Genomic DNA, 24,940 nt, shown 5'->3' on the forward strand with positions numbered 1-24,940 from the left:
TAGCGAGAGACCAATTCAGATTCTGGTCAATAGTAACCGCCCCCCATCCCCAGGGTAATCACCAAGGGTAATGCTTTTGAGGGGAGGTGGTTGAGAGAATGTCAATAAGCTGGCATCGGATGATTGATGGGGCGAGGGGGGCCCCGTGAGGTGGGATGACTCTAAGAACGGGTAGCCTCAAACTCGCTCGGCCGCGCCCTCTCCTAACCGGCCCCTCTTCTCTCCTCTCCTCCCCTCAGGCGCAGCGGAGGATCCTGGAAGACGACCTCACCGTCCGGCTCTCGGTGCCCGGCGACACCATCGTCATCAACAACACCCAGCCCGGCCCCTCGGCCGGCCCGCCCTCCAACTTGTACGAGCGCATCGGCTCCGGCGACCCGGAGTACCAGGAACCCAGCCGGCTCCGGCTGAAACTTCCAGACCTGCCGCAGGGGGCCGACGGCACGGGTAAGGCGCGAAGGAGCAGAGAGCTGGGGGATTTGGTGGAGGGGTGGGAGGGGGCGGTGCTGGCTGCGAGAAATCGGCTCAGTGCCCGCCGATTCTGCTCTGATGGCTCCCGTAAAGAGGCGAGCGGGAGGCCAAGACTCTGGAGGAGCTACCCTCCTTCTCCTTCCTTCGTATCGACAGGTTAACAAGGCCCTTTCGCGCCGTTAATGAGCTCGGAAAATTTGTTCGGGTAGCTGGGGAGTAATTGCTCCCTCTGCTGGGACTGGGCAGAATGAGCGGTAATCTCCAACTCAGAGACAAACGACCTTAACATTCGAAGTCTCTTCCTCAGACCCCGTAGGGCTGTGGAAATCTGGATCTCTCCCTCCGAAGCTGGTTGGGTGGGGAGGAGTTTCAATCATGACCGTTATTGATAAGATACTTGTCAGGCTAGATTACACACCCAAGACTTGTTGGGGGGCGGTGAGGTCAGCGTTTAAGACAGAGATCAGCCAAGGTATCGTTGAAAGGACCAAGGAATTTGAGGGCTGAATGGCCCCCTTTAGTGCCTGAACTTTTTTTTACCGTCTTGTTTTACTTCATTGATGTCCTTCCTAATTCTCTCTGCCTCCACTTTACTCTCCTCCTTTAAGACATTTCTCGGAACCTGTCCTTTTTTTTTCTGGCCTAAAGATATCGACTGTCTGACCATCTCCTGATGGAGCCTCAACGCTGTATTTCGGTTTCACTGTGCTCCTGTGAAGAGAACATTTTGTTTAAAGGTGCTACTCAAATGCACGGGACAGGGTGACCAGTGGCCAGTCAGGATGACTAATATGATTAAGCGCATGCTTCCTAACATGGGGTTCATCCGAGAGGTGACTCGTATAAAATGCAGGCTGGTCGCAATAAACCCTAAAATGCACCAGTTTAACCCTCGCTCATGGTGTGGAATCCCTACATTGTAGGGGAAAGGCCATGCAGCCCATCGAGACCACACTGGCCCTCCCACCCGCAGCCACCTCACCAACCCTGGGCGCTATAGCACGGCCAGTCCACTTACCTGCACAAATCTGAACCATTGGCCACGCAGAGGGAAAGCAGGCAGACACAGGGGAGAACATGCAAACTCCACACAGACAGTGGCCCAAGGCTGGAATCGAACCCGGGTCCCGTGCGCTGTGAGGTAGCAGTGCTAACCCACTGAGTCACCACGCCATCCTAGGTTTTGGCTTGTTCTGCGCACCATCCTTCAGGAGAGACGTCAGGGCTCTGAGAGGGAGGGAGGAGAGACTTATCCGAATGGGGTCAGGGGTGGAAGACTGAAAGAGGCACAGAATGTAACTTGCCGCTTGTTGGCCCGAACCTGGATATTGTCCAGGGTTGGTGGGGGTCACTATGTTCACACGGGGACCGCTTCAGCTTCATCAACGTACATATCCTATTTACCATGAGGGCTCTCCTGTGCTATTGATGTGCCCTCAGAAGGTTTCCTTCCTCCTCTTCCCTCCCGCTCGGTGCAGTATCCGCTTCTGGAGCTGGGCTGGAGCTGGAGAGTACCTCAATGGAGCCTTGGAGGTTTTGCCCCCTGGAGATTGGGGGAGGGGTGCCTGGGGTGTTGGGGGGGGGATCCGTGGTTAGAGGGCATCCTGGCGAGAATGGCAGCACCTACGGCAGGAGTTGAGGGTCACAGGCGGAACGGAGGTGGGGGGAGGAAGGGGCGGTGGGGAGACAGTTATTGAGGGTCCCGAGAGGGAGAGAGAGAGACAGAGATTGAGACTTCTGGGCGGAGAGGTGACCCATTTGTGATTCCCACTCAACTGGCATTGCCCCCATCTCCTGGTGAGGAAGGAAGGAAGGAAGGAGTGAAGTCAAGGCCCCTTCCCCTTTTGCTGCTGACCACCGGCGGGCTCTACGGTGGGAGTTCAGGTCTGACCACGTATGCGGCGGGCGCTGTGGGTGCCGGGACTCGCTGCCCATGGCAAACGCCAACTGGCCAACTCGTCCAAGGAGACTTCCGGAGTCACTCTCGAAAAGTAGCTATAGCGAGGTGCCAGCGTCGGGCCTGTTGGAAGATGTCAGAGAGAGGGATACGTGCCTCCCTCCTCAGATGATGTTGGGTTGGTGGTTGGGGGAGGTCGCAGTTCTCTTCAGTGCAGACACCACCGGCGCCTGCAGGAGGCGAGAGAGAGCAAGAGAATGAGGAGGGAAATCAGAATAGAGCTTTGGGCTTACGCTTGGAGCACTCGCCATCCTCTCCTGCTAAAGGAGATGGCGAGGGTGTGAACCACCCCCCCTCCTTCCTATCGCCCTCCCTATCCTACCGTCGGCTGGTTCCACCTGGAATGAGTGAGAGGAAAAGTGACTGGCACTGCCCGTAGTGCTGGCTCGAGCACTGGGGTGGGGAGGAGGTGGCCCTGAACGAGGGAGCAGGAAGCGTAGAGGGCATGCGGGGAATGAGGCAAGGTGTATGAAGACATTGGACTGGCGGAGGCGGTCACTCGTGAGTCTTGGTGGTGGGTGGGTGCAGTGGCAGATATGGGGAAGGGTGATGGGCCTGAGGTAGCAGTGGGGAGAGAGAGAGAGAGAGAGAGAGGAGGTAGTGGCATTCCCCCCACTGAGGCACGGTAGGTCATTAAACCTGCTGAGGGGGGTGGGGGGCACTGCAATGGGAGTGCCAGTCCGAGCGCATATCCGGCAGGCGCTGGAGCTCTCATTGACAGGGGACCCAACCAACCAACTTGTCCATGGAGCCTTCAGGACTGTTGGGCGTCCCCCAGCGACACAGTACAGAGTCGGTTGGCAGCGTAGGACCAGGTGGCAGGGCCTGACACAGCGGCTACCCCCTGAAGAAAGAGGGTGGCCCACCACTCCTTCACCCTATCCACCCGTGACCTCCAGGTGCCAATTTCCCTTTCTCTGCCACCTCCTTTGGCGTTGTGCCATGCCCTACAGGGGAGGCAACAGCCTGACGGTATTATTGCTGGACTGTTCATCCACCCTGGGTCCCTGGTTCAAATCCCACCAAGGCAGATAGTGGAGTCTGAATTGAGTTTAAAAAAAAATCTAATGACGACCATGAATCCGTTGTCAATCATCAGGGGGATATAAAGCACCCATCTGGTTCACTAATTTCCTTTATGGAAGGAAACTGCCATCCCTACCTGGGTCTGGGCCTACCTGTGACTTCAGACCCAAAAGCAATGTGGTTGACTCTTAAATTACGCCCCCCCCCCCACCGGGTAATAAATGCTGAGGTAACCAGTGACCTAGGAATGAATTAATTTTTTTTTGGGAATGGCGCTGGTGATGGAAAACCCAGCCACGAGCATGTGTGCTGCTGGCCAGCCGGAGGCACTGTAGAGGCACGGTGCGTGCAGAATTAGGTGAGTAGCAGCAAAAGCCCCCGGCCCTGAGCTGACCTTTCGGTAGTATTCGGCCCCTCGGCTCTGGCCTGTTGGCTTCAGCTCGCCGCCACCTTCTCGGGGGCAGCCGGGCATGGGGCAATAAACGCCGACCCAGCCCAGCGATGCCCACATCCCGTGAATGAATTTTCCTTTATGATCTAGTGGATACAGGAGCCTTGGGCTGGGTATGCAGTGCCCTCTGCAGGTTGCCAATTCGGCAGGTGGGCATAAAATGGGGCAGGGTGCCAAGCCTGCCCACCTCCCTGCCCACTATCAAGTTTGCCGTTATGATACAGAGGTTGGGCGGCTTCTGAGATTAGCGATTATTAATTATGGGAAGCTGAGTTGACCTTGATAATGCACTGCCCACACAATAAGACGGCTGGTCCAGTCAGGAGTGGGATCTGCCTACAGAAGGTTTTGAAAGGCTGTTGAGTGCATTATGTAGGTAGGCCTCCTGAGCTCACAAACCATGTTCGAGGACACTGGGGTAGGGCGAGAGCGAAACTGTGATGTATCGGATACGTGAAGCGTATTTCCAGACCCATAGCTGCGTTAATGCGAGTTGTGAATCGGTGACTGCGTGTGGTGGGCACCTGGACAGGAGTGGATTGAAAATCCCAGTGGATTAACGAAATCGAATCAGTCTCTCGGGCATGGAGTTCCCTGCCTCCTGGTCAGTTTTGTACCTGTCCTAACTTTCATTAGAATTTATCCGGCCCATTCTCCCCCCCGCCAAGTTATATTGGTGGTCGTCGGGGGTCAGTTGAGCTCAGTTGGTTTGCAAAGCAGAGGGATGCCAACAGCGTGGATTCAATCTCCACACTGGTTACCTCTCTCCCCTCACCTAGCGTGTGGTGACCCTCAGGTTAAATCACCATCATTCCTCACTCTCTCTCTCTCTCACACACTCTCTCTCACTCTCTCTCTCTCTTCTCACTCTCTCTCTCTCTCTCACACACTCTGTCTCTCTGTCTCTCTCTCGCTCTCTCTCTCTCGCTCTCTCTCTCTCTCTCTCTCCTCACTCTCTCTCTCTCTCTCTCACACACTCTCTCTCGCTGTCTCACTGTCTCTCTCATTCTCTCTCTCGCTGTCTCTCTCGCTCTCTCTCTCTTTCTTGAGAGAGCAGCCCTATGGTTTGGTAATACTTTGGCGACTTGACTTGATATTAGTGGTCCACATTTTCACCATTTGCTGGATATGGCCAGCAAGAGGTATTTCCTGAGTTCCTAATTGGATTTATTAAGTGAGTCACTAATTTATGGCTTCAGGTTCTCCCTGAATGTTTGAACATATCCTTTATGCCTACTCTGTCAAACCCTTTCACAACGTTAAAGACCTGTACAGTCCCACCTTGATATACATAAATGTTCAATTCTAGTATTATTCTCTTTTCATTGTCTGTTGTGCCTCTCTATTCCTTTTATGACAGGTTTGCATTATCATTGTTGAAAAGATAGTCATATTGTAGAAGCTATCCATCTTGCAAACATCAGGACAAATGCAAGAAGACCAAATTTCAAACAATTGCAACAATTTACATTACAGGAGAGAAGGGTACTGATTTGGTTAAGCTGGCTCTGATTGGCTGAGGTGTTGCCATGGAAAAAGCAATAGGGAACAGTAAGGTTTCTCCAATTTCCTGAGTAGTTCAAAGAAAGGTGCATTTTCTATTGTTTGGAAAGAACAGGTTCCTGTTTCTGAATGCATGTCCTGTCTGGCAGCCACAATTGAGCTCTGTAATCAGCTGAGCGATTGTCTTAAATCAGTTGTTAGCCATTGGTGCACTTGGGACTGTTTAACAAGTGCTGTCCAGTTGCACATTAATCGTAGATGTGTTGGGTTTTTGCAAGGGCGAGCTGGTTGAATACAGCTTAAACACCACCTCTGACAAACAGCCAGAGGAAGTTTCTGAAGAAGGGTCCCAACCCGAAATGTCAACTTTCCTGCTTCTCTGATGCTGCCCGGCCTGCTGTGTTCCTCCAGCTCCACACTGTGTTATCTCTGACTCCAGCATCGGCAGTTCTTACTATCTCAGAGGAACATGTTGTTGTGTGAGTGAAGGATGGGTACACAACTCTCTTTTAAGCAATATTCAAATTCTACCAGCGCTACCAGCTTAATCTAATTGTTTTTCAATTCTGTGCCTCCAGAAACAAGGACCAATACTCGTTCATCGAATATTCTGATCTTGTTATCCTGTGTTTAGTGGTTTGAGTTTCTATATCCCCTAGAGATGCCTGTCTCTACCCGGTTCCTCTACTCCATTCAGTCACAGCGATGGAGAGAGCAGCTCCAATTTCCCCAAGATGTCCCACCTCACAATTAACTTGCGTTGAAGTTAACTTTCCAGTTATTACATGACCATTCTGGGAGGTGTTTTTCCCAGTGCTTCCCTGTATTTTGTCCCCCAATCCCCTACAAAGCTGCATCCTCCAGTTTGGTGTCATCTGTGAATCTTAAAATTGTACTTCTGATACCCATTTCAAATTGTTTATGTAAATGGTGAACGACCGTACTTCCTGCATTGATCCTGATGGATTGCAACTTCCCACCTTATGCCCTTCTGAGGAATTACTTTCAACCTCAATCCTCTGCTTTCTGCTTTTGTTGCGTGTCAAATGCCAACAATGCTTTTGGCCTGTTGTTTCTCTTTATTGAGTTTCATGGCTTACCTTGTTCATTTGCATTGTAAATTTTAATTAAGCGAGTTCATGAACCAAGTAGTAGTTAGGCTTCTCTCTGGAATGGAATATTTAATCGTATAAACTTATGTACAACAAGATCTCAGAAACAGGAGGAGGCTGTTCAGATTCTTGAACACGTTTTGCCATTTATTCAACTCATGGCTGATCTATCCCCTCAACTCCACAAATCTTCCACACCCCCGGTCCAACAAAAATCTAATAATCTCAGTCTTGCAAGGTCCACAAGATCCCCGTTGTGATCAAATGTGGTAAAGACTCAATTTCCGTTACAGCCTTCACTGTATTTAAAAAAAAACCTCCTGAAACTCATGAACAAGAGCCCATTCAAAACTTTAAAATCCTGTCAAGTACTTAATTCCTTGTAAAAACAAACACCTTTGTGTTCATAACCGAGGAACATAAAAATTAGGAGCAGGAGCGGGCCATCTGGCCCCTCGAGCCTGCTCCACCATTCAATAAGATCATGGCTGATCTTTTTGTGGACTCAGCTCCACTCACCCACATGCTCACCATTGCCCTTAATTCCCTTACTGTTCAAAAATCTATCTTTGCCTTAAAAACATTCAACGAGGTAGCCTCAACTGCTTCACTTGGGCAGGGAATTCCATAGATTCACAACCTTTTGGGTGAAGATGTTCCTCCTCAACTCAGTCCTAAATCCGCTTCCTCTTATTTTGAGGCTATGCCCCCTCGTTCCAGTTTCACCCGCCAGTGAAAACAACCTCCCTGCTTCTGTCTTATCTATTTGCTTCATTATATTAAATGTTTCTACAAGATCATAGAATCATAGAATCCCTACAGTGTGGAAACAGGCCCTTTGGCCCAACAAGCCCACATTGACTCTCAGAGCATCCCACCCAGACCCAACCTGTATAACCCACCTAATCTATCCATCCCTGAACACTACGGGCAATTGAGCATGGCCAATCCACCTAGCCAGCACATCTTTGGACTGTGGGAGGAAACCGGAGCACCTGGAGGAAACCCACGCAGACACAGGGAGAATGTGCAAACTCCACACAGACAGTCGCCCGAGGGTGGAATTGAACCCGGGTCCCTGGCGCTGCAGCGCTAACCACTGAGCCACCGTGCCGCCCTAATCCCCCCGCCCCATTCTTCCAAATTCCAATGACTACAGTCCCAGTCTACTCAATCTCTCCTCATAAGCCAACCCCTTCAACTCCGGAATCAACCTAGTGAACCTCCTCTGCACCCCCTCCAGTGCCAGTACATCCTTTCTCAAGTAAGGAGACCAAAACTGTACTCAGTACTCCAGGTGTGGCCTCACCAACACCTTGTACAGCTGTAGCATAACGTCTCCTGTTTTTATGCTCCATCCCTCTAGCAATGATGGGCAATATACCAAATGCCTGCTTAATTACCTACAAGCCAACTTTTTGTGATTCATTACACCGTACCGCACATAGCTAATCCTTTAATAACCTCCATGAGCTGTCAATCAATCTACCCTGCACGTTACGGGGGCTAATTACTTGTCTGGTCATTGCCTCCAATGTTAAAGTGCATTTGAACCTGTAAATAATCCACTTGTAATTATCGCATTCAGGCGAAGACCAATTTACAATAAATCAGGCTGTAATTCAAAAAACGCTTCTGTTCACAAACAAATAATAAAAGCTGAGGAATGTTCTTGAATTTTTGAATTCATGAGGGTAGGAGATGTCTCGGCTATGATCGAGATGGTATCATATCAGTTGCTTTGCTGCGCGCCCACTCCAGTATTTGATTCGGATCGAAGTCACCTCCATGAATATCGAGTGGGGTGTAAAATGGACAGATGTTGTGATAGCTGTAATAAATTTCCACTCCCAGAGTTGTGGTGGCTATGGAGGTCTTTTCAACTGGGCTCAGGAAGGTTTCGGATAGGGAGGGTGGGGTGGAGAAAGGAATTTGGGCACGACCTCAAAACAGTCTAGACCACCCGATACTGCCTGCGGTTGAAGTCTCTGGGGTTTTCCACATGACAGAGTCGTACAGCGCAGAAACTGACCCTTCGGTCCAACTCGTCCATGCTGACCAGGTTTCCCAAACCGAACTAGTCCCGTTTGCCTGCGTAAGGCCCATATCCCTCTGAACGTTTCCTACTCATGTACCTGCCCAAATGTCTTTGAAAAGTGTAACTGTACCTGCATCCACCACTTCCTCAGGCAGTTCATTCCACGTATGAAACAATCTGTCCTCCTATTTTTTGGGTTTACCATCGTGTTAACTTTCTGATATTTGTGCAAAGTATCAGCCTAACACGCCCTGGACAAAAATATTCAATAATTTCTCACCATTTTAAACCTAAACATTCTGTTTTTTCCTTCCTTCTTCACATTTCACCACATTATATTCCATCTGCCAATGTTTTATATATAATTAGAGTCATTGAGCCCTACAGCATGGAGACAGACTCTCCGGTCCAACTCATCCATGCTGACCAGATATCCTATACAAATCTAGTCCCATTCGCCAGCATTGGGCCTACGTCCCTCTAAACACTTTCTGTTCATGTATCCATCACACGATGCACACAGCAAAGTAGATGATGGAGCAAACTTCTGTTAATGCTCAGTACTTTCATGTTGCAATGTCATGACATCCAATCAGAAAGCAGCTCTCCCTGAGGGATAAAACCTCACTGGGTCTGGAAATGTGGACTGGGCAGGGAATGGGGATTTTTTAATACGTTGCTGAGTCAGTTAGCAAATCCCGGCTGCACATTCCTCCTCGTGAATTGCTTGCCCACTTCCTGAGCCTGTACATATGTTTCCAGTCTCTTTGGCCATCCCCACAGCTTTCTGTCACACCCAATGTGGTCGTGAACCTGGAGACATTGCATAGAAAAGGCGATGAAGTGGACCGTTCCAAATCCTCACCTGTTTCCGGCTTCCCTTCACCATTACCTTTGCGATTGTCAATCTTAGCTTTCTGATCTCAGCCAACCTTACCCAAATCACTAGCCAGACCGTGTGCTTCTTGGGTGAGTGCGGGTGTGGGGGGTGGGCGATGGTTTTGGTTAGAGACGGTTGGATGAAGTCTCCCGTGGAGCATTCACACCTCCAGAGATCAGGGGCTGTTTCTACGCGACCTGTTCTGTATCGGTATCGATGTGGTTGAGTCAACTATTCCCTGAATCTTGAATTGCCTGTTAACGCTGTGAAGGCCTCGTGGTTAGCTGCTCTCCCCAGATCCATGGACCTTGATAGCTTGTGAGAGAGGTGGCAGCGTTGGCTTCATGAGAAAGGGTCGCCTAGGGGCAGATGGAGATCTGTTAGGCGGGGGGTGGGGTGGAGGGGAGAGCTCTCCATGGGAATTCCATATCATTGTGCCGTTTTCCCATCATCCCTTCCTCCCCACCCGCCCGGCCCTCCCTGCGTTTTGTGCCGCTCCATCCTGTTGTTTGTGCTCGTCCATCTGGTTTGTTCATCTCCGCCCTATTGTATTCCCTCCTCTCCGACAGCTCTCCTGTTAAGCAACCCAGCCTATCACCTTTTGCTCTCTGCAAACCGTCACCTGATTGGAGGCCCTGGCTGCACTTTGGACCAGGTCAAGCCAATCAACACTGACGGTAAGGACCTCGCCAGGTCGGGATGGCATTTGGGTGGGGCTTGAGCGAGGGGGGGGGGGGGGGGGGGAAGGGGCGGGGGCAGCGGGGAGAGAATGGTGGTCAATTGGCAGCCATGTTGGGGAGGAGGGGAAACGTTGGAGGTTGCGATGACCCACTTGTATGAGGTGTGCTCCCCTTGACTTCTGACTTGCTGTCGCATTAGGGCGGCTCAATGGGTTAGCACTGCTGCTTCACAGCGCCAGGGTCCCGAGTTCGATTCCACCCTCGGTCAACTGTCTGTGTGTGGAGTTTGCACATTCTCCCCGTATCTGCGTGGGTTTCCTCCCATAGTCTAAAGATGTGCAGGTAAGGGTGGATTGGCCAGGCTAAATTGCCCCATAGTGTCCAGGGATGTGCAGGCTGGATGGGTTAGCCATGGGAAATGCAGGGTTACAGGGATAGGGTAGAGGGCTGAGTCTGGGTGGCATTGCTGTTCAGAGTGTGGACTTGATGGGCCAAATAGCCTCTTTCTGCACTGTAGGGATTTAATATCTTGACATCTCTTTAAAACCCGACATGAAGCTGACTGGATAACCCAATTTTATTCTTTAATATTATTTATTGAAAACGACGGAGAATGATATTGAACAGTGCAGGGGTAGGGGGGTGTAAAACTGAAGTTCTATCCTATCCTGAGCCTTCGAACTTAATGCTCAGCCACAAATCTGATGGCCCTGTTAACAGTGAAACCTATCGTAGAGCAGGGGCAAAGCCATAAGGGCTAAGTGGCATTTCCTGTCTTAACAAAGATTAAATCATAAGCCAGCCTTCTCTCTACTGTTAGCAAGAGTGGCTAGCAGTGAGACCGTCACAATTAGCTGTTCACAATGTGCACTCATCCTTTCATCTCTGGAACCAAAAACACACGTTCTAAGTTTGCAGATGACACCAAACTGAGGTGGGGTGGAGAGGAGTGCAGTCAATATGGAAGGGGTCTGAGGCAATTACAGGTGGTACACCTGCAGAATGGACAACCGATTTGGCAAATAAAGCTTGACACACATAAATGTGAGGTGGCATATTTTAGGCACGGTGGCTAGCGCCGGTGCCTCACAGCGCCAGGGACCCGGGTTCGACACCACGCTCAGGCGACTGTCTGTGTGGAGGTTACACATTCTCCCCGTGTCTGTGTGGGTTTCCTCCGGGTGCTCCGGTTTCCTCACACAGTCCAAAGTTGAGCAGGCTAGTTGGATTGGCCATGCTAAATTGCCCATAGTGCCCAGGGATGTGAAGGCTCGGCTGGGAAATGCAGGGCTACAGTAATAGGGTGGGGTGTCGGTGGGGGTGGCGGGGGTGGTGGGTCTGGGTCTGGGTCTGGGTGGGATGCTCTTCCGAGAGTCAGTGTAGACTGAATGGGCCGAATGACCTGCTTCCACACAGTAGGGATTCCACGACATGTCCTTGTATTACTTCATAGAACCCCTACAGTGTGGAAACAGGCCCTTCAGCCCAACAAGTCCCAACATTGACCTTAAAACATCCCACCCAGACCCATCCCCCTATAACCCACCTAATCTACACATCCCTGAACAGATGGAACTGGGGTCTGGGTCTGTTGGACTCCAGTAAAATGGAAATATTTTGTATAATCACCATCTCTGTAGATACTTAACGTCCAATAACAGTCTGGGCACGTTCACTCAGACCAGGGCCTCATCTTAGTCTCGAAATCTCAAACAAGAAACAGAAAATGCTCAGCAGGCTATGCAGTATCTGTGGAGAGAGAAACAGAATGAACATTTCAGGTTTCTAACTGAAAACCAAAAGAACTGTGGATGCTGTAAATCAGGAACAAAAACAGAAGTTGCTGGAAACGCTCAGCAGGTCTGGCAGCATCTGTGAAGAAAAAAATCAGTTCTGAGGAAGGGTCACCGAACCCAAAACGTTCACTCTCATTTTTCCTTCACAGATGCTGCCAGACCTGCTGAGCTTTTCCAGCAACTTCTGTTTTTGTTCCGTGTTTTATTTCAGGTTTCTAACCCTGCATCACACCTTAGTGATGTAATGGGTTTTTGAGTGAAGGTGGTTACTCACGTAGCTTCCTCGTGCCCCATTCCCTGTCAGGATTCAGTTCCGTTCTCTCGGTTCCTCCACTTTTCTCCCCAGAGTATCGGAGGCTGAGGGGTGACCTCATAAGAGGTTTATAAAATCGTGGATCGGGTGAATAGCAAAGATCTTTTCCCCAGGGTAGGTTGGGGCGGGGTGGGGGGGGTGGTGTGGTGGCAGTGGTCCAAGACAGTCTAAAGGGAATAAGTTTAAGGTGAGAGGGGAAAGATTTAAAAGGGACCTGAGGGGCAACTTTTTCACATAGAGGGTGGTGCGTGTATGGAATGAGCTGCCAGAGGAAGTAGCAGAGGCTGGTACAGTGACAACGCTTAAGAGACATTTGAACAGGTACATGGATGGGAAAGGGTTTAGAGGGACATGGGCCAAATGCAAGTAGTTCAGTTTAGGAAATCTAGCCGCCACAGATGAATTGTGCCGAAGGGTCTGTTGTTTTTTTTAAATTCATTCATGGGATGAGGATGTCATTGGCCAGGCCAACATTTATTGCCCAGAGGGCAGTTAAGAGTCAACCACATTACTGTGGGTCTGCAGTCACATGTAGGCCAGATGTTAGTGAACCAGATGGGTTTTCCCAACCCTACAATCGGTAAATTAGATTCTTAATTCCAGATTTTTTTTATTGAACTCAAATTCCACTAGCTGCCGTGGCGGGATTCGAACCTAGGTCCCCAGAACAATACCAGAGATTAACAGTCCAGCGACAATACCACTAGGCCATTGTGTTGTATATATTTGTGACTCTGTGTCCATCACATCCGCCCTCACAATGCAGTTTTTCACCCTTGAGTTAATGAGAAGGCTTTTTCTCTCCCTAGTTGAGAATTCCACTCCCCCTCCGCACCCTCCTTTAAAGAGATCTTGACTGTATCCCTCGTGTTTCCTACACTTTGGTACCCAGCCCTTGTCCTCCTCCCCGGAACAATGCTGAAGTTCTCCTTAGCCTCACTTCCCTCCCCACCAGCCTCCACGTTCAACAGGCCGTTTACTTCACTCCCACCTGCGAGCCACTGCCGCACGCGCCCTCTCCTTCCCATGAGATGTAACGCTTTCCCTTTCGCCTTCGCTCTCTCCCCTCATCATCTGAGGCTCCTGCCAGCTGAACCACTAATCTGCGTGCACCTCTTTCACTGCTCCCGCTCCTCTTTGCTGTCTCTCCCATGAGATCAAATGCAGCCTGGCTGACCACTTCGCGCAACAGCTCCGCGCAGATTGCAAGCACGACCCTGTATTTCGGTCATTTTTAACTCTCGACCTCGCTCACCCCCGTGCTTGAACTGCTGAACTGCACCAACGAAGACCAACATAAGCTTCAGAAACAGCATCACATCCAGCTAGGTGTGTTACAGCCTTCCAGACTCAGTTGGGTGTTCATAATTTTGGGCCATTATCTCTTTTTCCAACCATTTTGTTTCTTTTTCCTTACGTGTTTCGGTTCTGTTTTCTCTACTTTTTTGCTTTCAGGCAGCAACGCATCTCGTCTATCTTTGTTCCTTCACTTGCCCCATCGCCGTTTTCTCTGTTTAATTAGCCCATCATTCATTCTCTCCTGCCTGCCACCTTCCATTATCGAAAGAGTAGTGAGAATTGCTCGCCTTCATTGTTGAGGCCTATAGGAGTTGGGATGTCATTTTGAGGCCTCTTCTGGAGTACTGCGTGCAGTTCGGTCGCCCTGTTATAGGAAGAATATTATTAAACTGGAGAGGGTTTACCAGGATGTTGCCGGGAATGGAGGGTTTCAGTTATAAGGAGGGGCTGGCACTTCGTTCCCTGGAGCGTAGGAAGTTGAGAGGCGACGTTATAGAGTTTTATAAAATCATGAGGGGCATGGATAAGGTGTCTTTTCCCCAGGGTTGGGGAGGATTTCAAAACTAGGGGGCATATTTTTAAAGTGACAGGAGAAAGATTTTAAAAAGACATGAGGGACAATTATTTTTTTACACACAGAGAGTGGTTCGCGAGTGGAATGAACTTCCTGAAGAAGTGGTGGATGTGGGTGCAGTTATAATGTTTAAAATACATTTGGATGAGTACCTGAATAAGAAATGTTTGGAGGGATATGGGCCAGGAGCAGGCAGGTGGGACTAGTTTGGTTTGGGATTGTGGCTGGCATGGACTGGTTGGGCCGAAGGGTCTGTTTCCATGCTGTATGAGTCTATGTGGAACTTACTGCAGAGAGTTGTGGAAGCAATCAGTGTAGCTGAGTTGCAGAGGAAACTCGGTTGGTGTGTGGTGGGGGAATGGAATAGAAGGTTACGATGGTGTATTTAAATCTGAAAAGGTGAGAATGGGATAGAGTGAAAACTCTGGGCAGTGAAAACAAATGGCCCATTGCTAAGCTGTGCACCCTGAGTAATCATACATAACCTCACTGATATCCCCCTCAATGCTATCGGAGGAGTGTTCCCTCAGGCCAGCACATACAGCTGAGGCCTAGCTAGAGCTATCAGCCATAAAATGGTGAAAGTTGTACGACTGATAGAAAAGGGTTTGTAGACTATGCAGTGGACCTTGCGAAAATGTGCAGGGGCCTGGGTTATGTCGCGGAGGGCAGCGGAGTTGAAAGTGGCGTCGGAAGGTCACCAGCAGTAGCTCATTGGACACCCGTTATAGGCCCGGCCTGATGCCTTGTTTCACTTGGTATCAAAGAACAGCTACCTGCTGGGCTAGGCTTGCACCTATGCCACGTCTATGCCACTGGATTTGCAGTGGGCACGTTGAACCTCCCTAGTCTGCCGTGAATCCCCTGGGAGGCCAGCCCAATGAATTAGGTGAAACTTACCACAAAAGTAGCCATCATTGACTTCGGGATGGACGGAGAAGTCATTAAAAAGTAGAATTAGTTTAAGCTGCTGGCCATCGGGATGACGTCCACCAGTAAGTATCTGCTGCCTTCGATCTTATCCAAGCATAACCTATAAAACAGCGTGTGGTTCCAACGTTCAAAAGTACAGGCAAAGCTACCAGAGGGGAGCTAGCAATGTTTCACAAATATTGCTGGAAATGGTGATATGTCGCCAAATCTGTCGTTCATCAGGATAAGACACAAGAATGTCAAATCTCAACACTTTATACTGTCGAATGAGAATGCAGTGAGCAGGTTGGCAAGTCAGCTCTGATTTGCTTTCTCCAGGCAATGACTTTGCCGATGGGGAGTCCTAAGCGCTCCAAGCTCCCAAAACAGAAAGGTGCACGGCTTGAACTACTCCGCTCGAGCCCCTGCTAATGTGCATCTCTTCCAGCAAGCCAAGCCATGAGGCTGACTTCTTATACTGAATTGGTTGCTGGTCTCACTGTTAGTGCACTCAGTACGCTTGTGTTGAATTGCCCGGGAGCTAAGGGAGCCTGTAGCTTCTTGTTTGCATTTGGCAACGCCTCGGCCAGTCTGAGCCATTCTGCCAACCAGGCACACACTTTCCCACTCTGTTGTGGCATTCTTGTGTGTGTCCTGATGAGTTAAAGACGAAAGACCTCAGCAACGTGAGTCGCTTTCCGGCCATCGCTGAAGGCGACTGTTCCAGGAGTAGTGTCAATGACTCCTAGTCAGCCTAGGTCCCACCCTTTTTGCATTTCACTTCACAGTGGCAGGAAACTTGCGTGCACGGCGTCCAAAATCTACAGACTGCACGGAATGTACTCCAGGGAAGCAGGCCATTCGGCCCAACTGGCGTGTACCAGTGTGTTGCTGCTCTGTGTGAGCCTGCTCCCACGTAACGTTGTGCTACCCCACCAGCTTAACCCTCCATTCCTTCCTTCTGTTTGTCCTTGCCTCAGTGACTCTTTCTTGCAGCTCTCTCCAATGAAGCCTGTTTCTGCAGAATTTCTTGCTGCATATATTAGAGACCATCGTATATTCATTGCCTTTCAATCGGGACTTCCGCCCAGCCCCCGTCTTGAAAGATCTGTCTGTGCATGCGTTCCATCGACCTTTCCATTTTCTCAAAAGTCACTTCACGGCCTTCTCTTTGCCCAAGAAGAGAGCCCCAAACTGCTTATCCTTTCTTGATTGTTCGAAAGTCTCAGATCTGGCCTCAGCCTTGTGACTCTGTGCAGCACCCTGTCTCTCGATCCTTCTTTGCTGTTCTTGCTGTGCTCTATAAGATGGGATTTCTGGAGCCGCCCTTTCTCACTGAGTCGTCCCAACGCCGTCCGAACGGAAGAGGAAACAGGCAGCCACCTGATGGAACCCGCCGTTACCTTTGGAGAAGTAAATGTCCTGACCTGGCCTGGCCTTCAGGTGACTCGAGACCCGCAGGAGCAGGGTCGGCTCTTAGCTGCGCTCAGGCCTGTCCCAGAAGGCCGCCAAACGTAGAAAGTAGGAGCAAGAGTAGGCCATTCGGCCCCTCAATTCTGCTTGGCCAATTCACTATGATCGCTGTTTATCATCCGACCCCTGTTCCTGCTTCTCCCCTTTCGCCATCACTTACTTGAAATCATATAATGTTTTGGCAGGGACTGCTTTCTGTGTAGGGAATTCCATATGCTCACCTCTCTCTGTGTGTGAAAACATCGCAGTCCTAATGACCCTGGTCCCTAGCGCCCCCGGGTCATTGGCAACTTCCTTCATGAACAACCAAGTCTTCATTTTATAATTACATTGACTCATTCTTCGACCTTGGTACTGGGAAGTTAGAGAGGCCCATGAGGGCTAAAGAAATAAAATGGCTGTTTTTAAGAATGCAATTGATCCTACTTAATTATCATTATTATTCACGGGTCTTAAGCTTCTCTGGCAAGACCACCCCTCATTGCCCTGACGATAGCCAAGGCAGTTGGGAGAACCATTTCTGAGTGGAGTGAAGGGTCTGATGCTTTACTGAGTAGCCAGACCAGACATTGACAGCTGATGGGCTTTTATTGACAATCCAGTAGGTTCACGGCAACCGACCAACCGTTCCCTCTAGATTGATTTATTTTGTGAATTGAACTTAACCCACTCAGAAGCTGCAGTGTGATGTGACCTCATTGCCCGAGAGCATCCGCTCATCCAGAAACATTCGCACCGCACAGTGCTACCCCGATCGATAGAGGGACAGATCGGTGGTTTGTTGGAAGATCGTCGTGGTGGCGATGGGGCGCCAAATTGTGATGATCTTGCAAAGAAATCAAGGCGTTGTAATTCACAACTTGGCTCCAGACCGTCACTAAAAATAAAACCAACACAGGGTCTAGGCCCGAAACGTCAGCCTTCCTGCTCCTCTGATGCTGCTTGACCTGCTGTGTTCATCCAGCTCTACACCTTGTTAACACAGAATAGTAAAATGTCTTGTAAAATTATGAACATTTCAATTTGCGGGTAACTACGTTCAGTTGCAAAATGCGGCTCTCCTTATTTTGCAGAATAACAATTAAAAGTGGACTGCGTGTTGCATTTTCTCTTAAAGTCCGTGGATCGTATGCTTTTAGGTTCAATTCTCAATAGTTTACAAACTGTACACGAGTGTTACAGAGTAGGGGGTTGGCCTGCCCTATGGTCTGTGCACATAAGGCGAGGGAACTCAAGAGGGAATAGGCTTGTGTGGAACATAAAATACAGGCATAGAGCTGTCAGGATAAATGGCCTCTTACTGTAGCGTAAATACAGTGTCATTTGGTGGAAAATTCACCTCCTGGAAGCATCCCACTGCAATAGCGTAAAGCTCTTGACTCACAGCCAGGGCAAATCAGCCTGAATTCTCAACCTAATTCTCAGTCCAGAGGTTCGGAAACATCTCTTTGAGGGGTTGGGGTTGTTGGGGGGAGGAGAGCGGGGTAGGGGGGGAGGGGGAGGGGGAGACAGAGACAGTGACAGGGGCTACGTTGACGTGGTTAGGTGAAGAGGGTTCAGAGAAGGCTTGGGATGAAACATCAACTAAAACTGACTGGGCCGAACAATATTGTTGTGCTACAACACTCTGCATGGTGGTAGTAATTCTGGATTCCTTCCCCCAGAGAAAATAGTCATCCTGTGGGGTTTTACCTGATCAGACCCCAGATACAGATACAAACACTTTTCCCCCAACCACACACCCCCCCCAACAACAACAGCTTGCATTTATGTAGCCAACCGCTTCCCCCCCTACCCCCAACGTTAACAAATAAGATTTGACTCCGTCTGCAGAAGGAGGTGATTATACGAATCAGAAGATTGAAAGCCTGGTCCACTAATTAAGTCTTAAAGGATGAGACAAAGGTAGAGAAGTGTTGGGAAGGAACTCCAGAGCCTGGAGCTCACGGCGCATAGCCAAAACTTCGATCTTGGGTTGCTCAAGAGGCCACGCTGAGAAAAAGCTCAAATTTCTCACCAAAGGGAACTGAATTTAGATAAATGTGAGGTGTTGCATTTTGGAAAGACAAATCAGAGCAGGACTTGTACACTTACTGGTAAAGTCCTAGGGAGTGTTGCCAAACAAAGAGACCTTGGGGTGCAGGTTCATAGTTCCTTGAAGGTGGAGTCGCAGGTAGACAGGGTAATGGAGAAGACATTTGGTACGCTTGCCTTTATTGGTCAGTGCATTGAGTGTAGGAGTGGGGATGCCATATTGTGGCTGTACAGGACATTGGTTAGGCCGCTTTTGGAATACTGTGTTCAGTTCTGGTCTCCCCGCTATAGGAAGGATGTTCTGAAATTTGAAAGTGTGCAGAAAAGATTTACGAGGATGTTGCCGGAGTTGGAGGGTTTGAGCTATAGGGAGATGCTGAATAGGCTGGGTCTATTTCCCTGGAGCGTCAGAGGCTGAGAGGTGACCTTATAGAAGTTTATAAAATCATGAGGGGCATGGATGGGGTGAATAGTCTTTTGCCCCCAGGGTAGGGGAGTCCAAATCTGGAGGGCGTAAGTTTAAGGTGAGAGGGGAAAGATTTAAAAGGGACATAAGGGGCAGCTTTTTAACACAAAGGGTGGTGCGTGTATGGAATGAGTTGCCAGAGGAAGTGGTGGAGGCTGATACAATTCCAACATTTAAAAGGCATCTGGCTGGGTACATGGATAGGAAGGGTTTAGAGGGATATGGGCCAAATGCTGGCAAATGGGGCTAGATTAATTTAGGATATCTGATCGGCATGGACAAGTTGGACCGAAGGGTCTGTTTGATCTCCATGACTCTGTTCCATGGGGGATGCCTGGAGGAGATTAAAGTGATGAGGTGGGGAACGTGGCAAAGATGCGGGAACCAGGATGAGGATTTTAAAATCAAACCCTCCCTTGAAGAGGAGATCAGCAAGTACAGTAGAGATGGAGGGGGCACAGTGGGAACAGAGCATGTTAAGACAAGGGCAGCAGAGGTTTGGAAGGTATCGAGGTTACACAGGGTGGAAATTTGGGATGGATTTAGAGTGGTTTCATCTCGAGGCAGCGAGACCATGGGAATGAGGCTCGTAGTCTCGGAGCCAGGCCGCGGAGGGGGTTGTTGGGGAGTGATGTTATGGAGTCGGAACGCCTACTCTACCCCTCCTTTTCCTTCTTTTGTTCCTTTGAATTCCAGCCTGCAATGGAGAGTATGCAGAGCCTGACCTCAGCAAGGTGGCATTCCAGACAGGATTCCCAAACAGCGTCCCACATTACGCCGAGGCAGACATCATCAACCTGCAGGGAGTCACGGGGAATAACACCTACGCTGTCCCCGCCGTCACTATCGACGCCCTGGCTGGGAAGGATATCGCCGTCGGCGAGTTTCCGAGGCAACGACTCGTTTTCCGAGAGAAGCTGGGGGAGGGCCAGTTTGGGGAGGTAAGCCAAGGGGGATTTTTTTTTTTGTCTTAAATTTACCGGTGGGACGTGGGCATCACTGGCTGGGCCCAGCGTTTATTACCCATCCCTAATTGACCCCCTTGAGAAGGTGGTGGTGACCTGCCTTCTTGAACTGCTGCAGCCCCCCTGCTATAGGTTGGCCCACAATGCCCTGGGGGAGGGAATTCCAGGATTTTGACCCAGCTACAGTGAAGGAACGGCGATATATTTCCAAGTCAGGATGGTGAGTGGCTTGGAGGAGAACTTGCAGGGGGTAGCGTTCCCTTGTATCCGCTGCCCTTGTCCTTCCAGCTGGAAGTGGTCATATGTTTGGAAGGTGCTGTCTGAGGATCTTTGGTGAATTTCTGCAGTGCATCTTGTAGATAGTACACGCTGCTGCTACTGAGCGTCGGTGGTGGAGGGAGTGGATGTTTGTGGATGTGGTGCCAATCAAGCGGGCTGCTTTGTCCTGGATGGTGTCAAGCTTCTTGAGTGTTGCTGGGGCTGCTTTCATCCAGGCAAGTGGGGAATATACCATAGCACACCTGACACGCGCTTTGTAGATGGGGACTCAGGAGGTGAGTTCCTCTCTGCAGTGTTCCTATCATCTGACCTGCTCTTGTAGCCTCAGTATTTATATTGCTAGTCCATTTCAGCTTCTGGTGGTGATCAGAATGAGATTTTTGATCAAACTGAATCTTTCGCGAATGGACCTGTGGATGGCTCCTTGCCAGTTGATTGTTTCGAATAATCCCAGGCACAAGTACAGGGAGAAAGGTGAGTGTAATTGGCAAACAATCCTGGTGGGGGGGCAGCAATGAGTTGGAGTTTCACACAAAGAACTGAACACTGGGAATGCCTGCATCATAACCATGAATGGATCTTGCACAGTGGAATCATGAAATCCTACAGCCCAGAGGAAGCCATTCGGCCCTGCGTGCCCGCATCTATCCTTTGAAGGAGCTGTCCTAATCTTCCTCGCCCCACCGCACCCCATATCCCATATCCCATATCCCATATCCCTTTTCCTTCAGGAACTCATCCAGTTCCCCTTGAATCATCCCTGAACCCACTATGGGCAATTTAGCATGGCCAATCCACCTAGCCTGCACATCTTTGGCCTGTGGGAGGAAACCGGAGCAAACCCGCTTAGACACAGGGAGAACGTACAAACTCCACACAGACAGTCACCCGAGGGTGGGATCGAATCCGGGTCCTTGGTGCTGTGAGGCAGCAGTGCTAACCCACTGAGCCACCGTGCCGCTGTCATATCTGTGAGGATAGTACCTTGTATGTGAAATGCATGCAGTGGGCTGAGCAATCATCAACATGTCGTTGGCCATTAGAGATTGGTCGTAGACATCCCCCTGTTTGCTCAGTAGTACAGAACTTTGAATATTGCTGAAAAGAGAGACAAGTTGCAGAAGCTTTTGTCCTGCATTCATCAGGACGAGCACAAAAATGCCAAAACATGGAGAAAGCAGCAGGGACCTGTAGATTCCCACAGCTCGGAGGTAATTCAGAAAAGGCGCAAGGATTTACCAAATTCCTCGTGTTTGCACAGAACAGGGCCGTGCATCTGAATGTATGTTGCATCCAGCGAGCATCATTGAGCCACATTTCAGGTGCACTGGGATGGTTCAGCACATTGTACCCAACCCTCTGTATTGTCAATTGTTGTGATTGCATTCGTCCTGCTGAGTGGAAGACACAAAAGTTTCGGCCACATGTCTCTCTTCCTACACTCTTCTGCATGGCCTTTCATCAACTGTAGGTTTTAGCGTTTCTCCGTAAGTCAGGCCATGCCCAGAGAGATTGCGGATAGCAATGCAGTGCCAGTAACAGAAGCTGCCTGAAACCTCTTAAGATAAATGCAAACAAGAGAAACTCAGCAGATCCCTGCAGTCGGCACTGTAATGTTCACTGTCTCAGTCCGCAGCAAGATTGAAGGTAGCTGCACTGGAAATGGAATGAGGAGACGTTTTGCACAGTAAATTGCTCTGATCCAGAATGCACGACTTGAAATGGTGCTGGAAGAACATATGAGTCATAGTCATAGAGGTTTGCAGCATGGAAACAGCCCCTTCAGCCTGTGCTGCCCAGTTTTCGCAATTAATCTAGTCCCATTTGCCTGCGTTTGCTCCATGGCCCTCCATACCCATCCCGTCCATGTACCTGTCCAAATGTTTCCAAAATGACAAAATTGTACTCGCCTCCACCGCTACCTCTGGCAGCCCGTTCCAGATACTCACCACCCTCTGTGTGTGAAAAAGTTTCCCCTTTGGACCCTTTTAGTATCTCTCCGCTCTCACCTTAAACCTATACCCTGCAGTTTTCAACTCCCCTACCCTGGGGAAAAGCTGTTGCCTATCTACCTTATCTATGCCTCTCGTGATTTTATAGACCTCTACAAGGCCACCCCTCGGTCTCCTATGCTCCAGGGAAAAAAGTCCCAGTCTCTCCTTATAACTCAAGCCTTCCAGTCCGGGTGGCATCCTAGTAAACCTTTCCTGCGCTCTTCCTAGTTTAATAATATCCTTTCTATAGTAGGGCAACCAGAACTGCATACAGTACTCCAAATGTGGCCTCACCAATGTCTAGTACAGCTGCAACAAGACGTCCCAACTCCTATACTCAGTGCTCTGACTGATGAGGCAAGTGTACCAAAAACCTTCTTCACCACCCCATCTATCTGTGACTTCATTTTCAAGGAGCTATGAACCTGTACCCCTCGATTTCTTATTTCTATAACACTCCCCAGAGCCCTACCATTGACTCTGTAAGTCCTGCCCTAGTTTAACGTACCAAAATGCAACACTTTGCATTTATCTAAAATTAAACTCCATCTGCTATTCCTCAGCCCACTGGCACAGTTGATTAAGATCTAACTGCATTCCCAGACAACCTTCTTCACTGACCGCTATACCACCAATATTGGTATCATCTGCAAACTTACTAACCATACCTTCTAAATCCTCAACCACATTATTTATGTAAATGATGAGCAACAGTGGACTCAGCACCGATCCCTGGGGCACCCCACTGGTCACAGGCCTCCAGTTTGAAAACAACCCCCTTCCATAACCAAAAATGACTTCCAAGAACGGAATCTGAAGTACTTTTGAGAAGGATTTAAAAAAAAGATTTGCACAGCTAGGAAGAGCGAGTAACAGCAGAAGTGCACATGGACATGATGGGCCGAATGGCTTCCTTCTATGTTGCAAGAATCCGTAACTTTCCAATAGAGAGACAAGTAGCTGATAGTGGAATAGTACAGTTTTGTTGCTGAGCTGGATTCTTCAAGAAGTCAGTGGTGAAGGAACACACTGATGCCAACAAGGTCCTGTGTCTTTCCCCAGGTACACCTGTGTGAAGTGGACAGCCCTCAGGATTTGGAGAGCCTGGGTTTCCCCCTCAGCATCCGCAAAGGGCGCCCCCTGATGGTAGCGGTGAAAATGCTACGCTCGGACGCCACGAAGAATGCCAGGTGTTTTCTTGCTCTCCTCTCTTTGCCTGCGTACCACACAGGGATCGGCTCAGCTCTCCTTCAGCTCAGAAAACCCTCTGTCTTTTTCTGTTCGTGTTTCATTTCACGGCTGGGTTTGGGGCCTTTGCCAGGAGAGCTTTTTTTTTGTTTCATAGCATGTGGGCGCCGCTGGCTAGGCCAGCATTTATTGCCCTTCCATAATTACCCAGAGGGCAGTTAATAATCAACCGCATTGCTGTGGGTCTGGAGTCACATGTAGGCCAGGCCAGGTAAGGACGGCAGTTTCCACTCCCTAAAGGACATCAGTGAACCACGTGGGTTTTTCCAACAATCAGCAACTGATTCACGGTCATCATTCGACTCTTAATTCCAGATTCTTTATTGAATTCAAACTCCACCATCTGCCATGGTGAGATTCACACACATGTTCCCCAAAACATTAGCTCGGTATCGAGAATAATAGTCTGGCGATAATCCCACTTGGCCATTGCCTGGGTCAGCAACAATCCTGCTCAGGGATGCCCTTCCCTGAGGTTAATCTTCGGCCAGTGCAGTCATAATGGGCCAAATGGCCTCTTTCTGTGATCATTCTCTGAAAGTTGTCTTCAGAGTGAGCCTGGAGCACTCGAACCTGCTGAATGAGATTGTGGCTGCTCTGTCACCTCACCTCCATGCGTCTCTTTTTGTTCTTCAGGCATCTAAAGGCATCGCCAGTTGCAGTTTTGAAACGAACAATTGATCTGGCATTGATTGGCATTTGCAGCAGGGTGTATTCCAAACGTTTGCCACCTTTAACTATTGAAATGTCTTGCTGTAATAGGTGCCTACCCTTGACCCCCCTTTACCCAATGCAAATGCTTCTCAGCTTTCAGTTCAGCAGTTTCAATCATAGAGTCATAGAGATATACAGCACGGAAACAGGCCCAACTCGTCCATGATGACCTAAATTAATATTCTAAATTAATCTAGTCCCATTTGCCAGCATTTGGCCCATATCCCTCTAAACCCTTCCTATTCATGTACCCATTCAGATGCCTTTTAAATGTTGTAATTGTACCAGCCTCCACCACTTCCTCTGGCAGCTCGTTCCACACATGCACCGCTCTCTGTGTGGAAAAAGTTTTCCCCTTAATTCCCTTTCCCCTCTTACCTTAAATCTATGCCCTCTAGTTTTGTACACCCCCCCCTCCAACCCTGGGAAAAAGACCTTGGCTATTCACTTGGCATTATCATCTGATAGAGTTAACAGCCTCTGCTGAGCTACCAACCCCATATTCTCTCACTCACCAGCACTGCCATCATCCAGCTTTCCCCAACCCCATATTCTCTCACTCACCGGGACTGCCATCATCCAGCTTTCCCCAATCCCATATTCTCTAATTCACCAGGACTGCCATCATCCAGCTTTCCCCAACCCCATATTCTATCGCTCACCAGGACTGCCATCATCCAGCTTTCCCCGACCCCATATTCTCTCACTCACCAGGACTGCCATCATCCAGCTTTCCCCAACCCCATATTCTCTCA

The 24,940-nt window shown here is 49.4% G+C and overlaps 1 protein-coding gene across 2 annotated transcripts in view; it reads left to right on the forward strand.

The window, feature by feature from the left end:
* Positions 1-24,940, forward strand: part of LOC109922410 (discoidin domain-containing receptor 2-like) — a 61,819-nt gene that overhangs the window by 23,260 nt on the left and 13,619 nt on the right. Inside the window, exons 9-12 of one of the 2 annotated variants that reach the window (XM_048616734.1) lie at positions 240-447; positions 10,008-10,115; positions 19,682-19,926; positions 23,286-23,413. In XM_048616734.1, coding sequence (XP_048472691.1) covers positions 240-447; positions 10,008-10,115; positions 19,682-19,926; positions 23,286-23,413 — 689 coding nt within the window. The remainder of the gene's footprint in view (positions 1-239; positions 448-10,007; positions 10,116-19,681; positions 19,927-23,285; positions 23,414-24,940) is intronic. The other variant, XM_048616735.1, reaches the window with a different exon arrangement.

The sequence above is a fragment of the Rhincodon typus genome, chromosome 35 (genome assembly GCF_021869965.1).
Source record: "Rhincodon typus isolate 14 chromosome 35, sRhiTyp1.1, whole genome shotgun sequence".
NCBI classification, from domain to species: Eukaryota; Metazoa; Chordata; class Chondrichthyes; order Orectolobiformes; family Rhincodontidae; genus Rhincodon; species Rhincodon typus.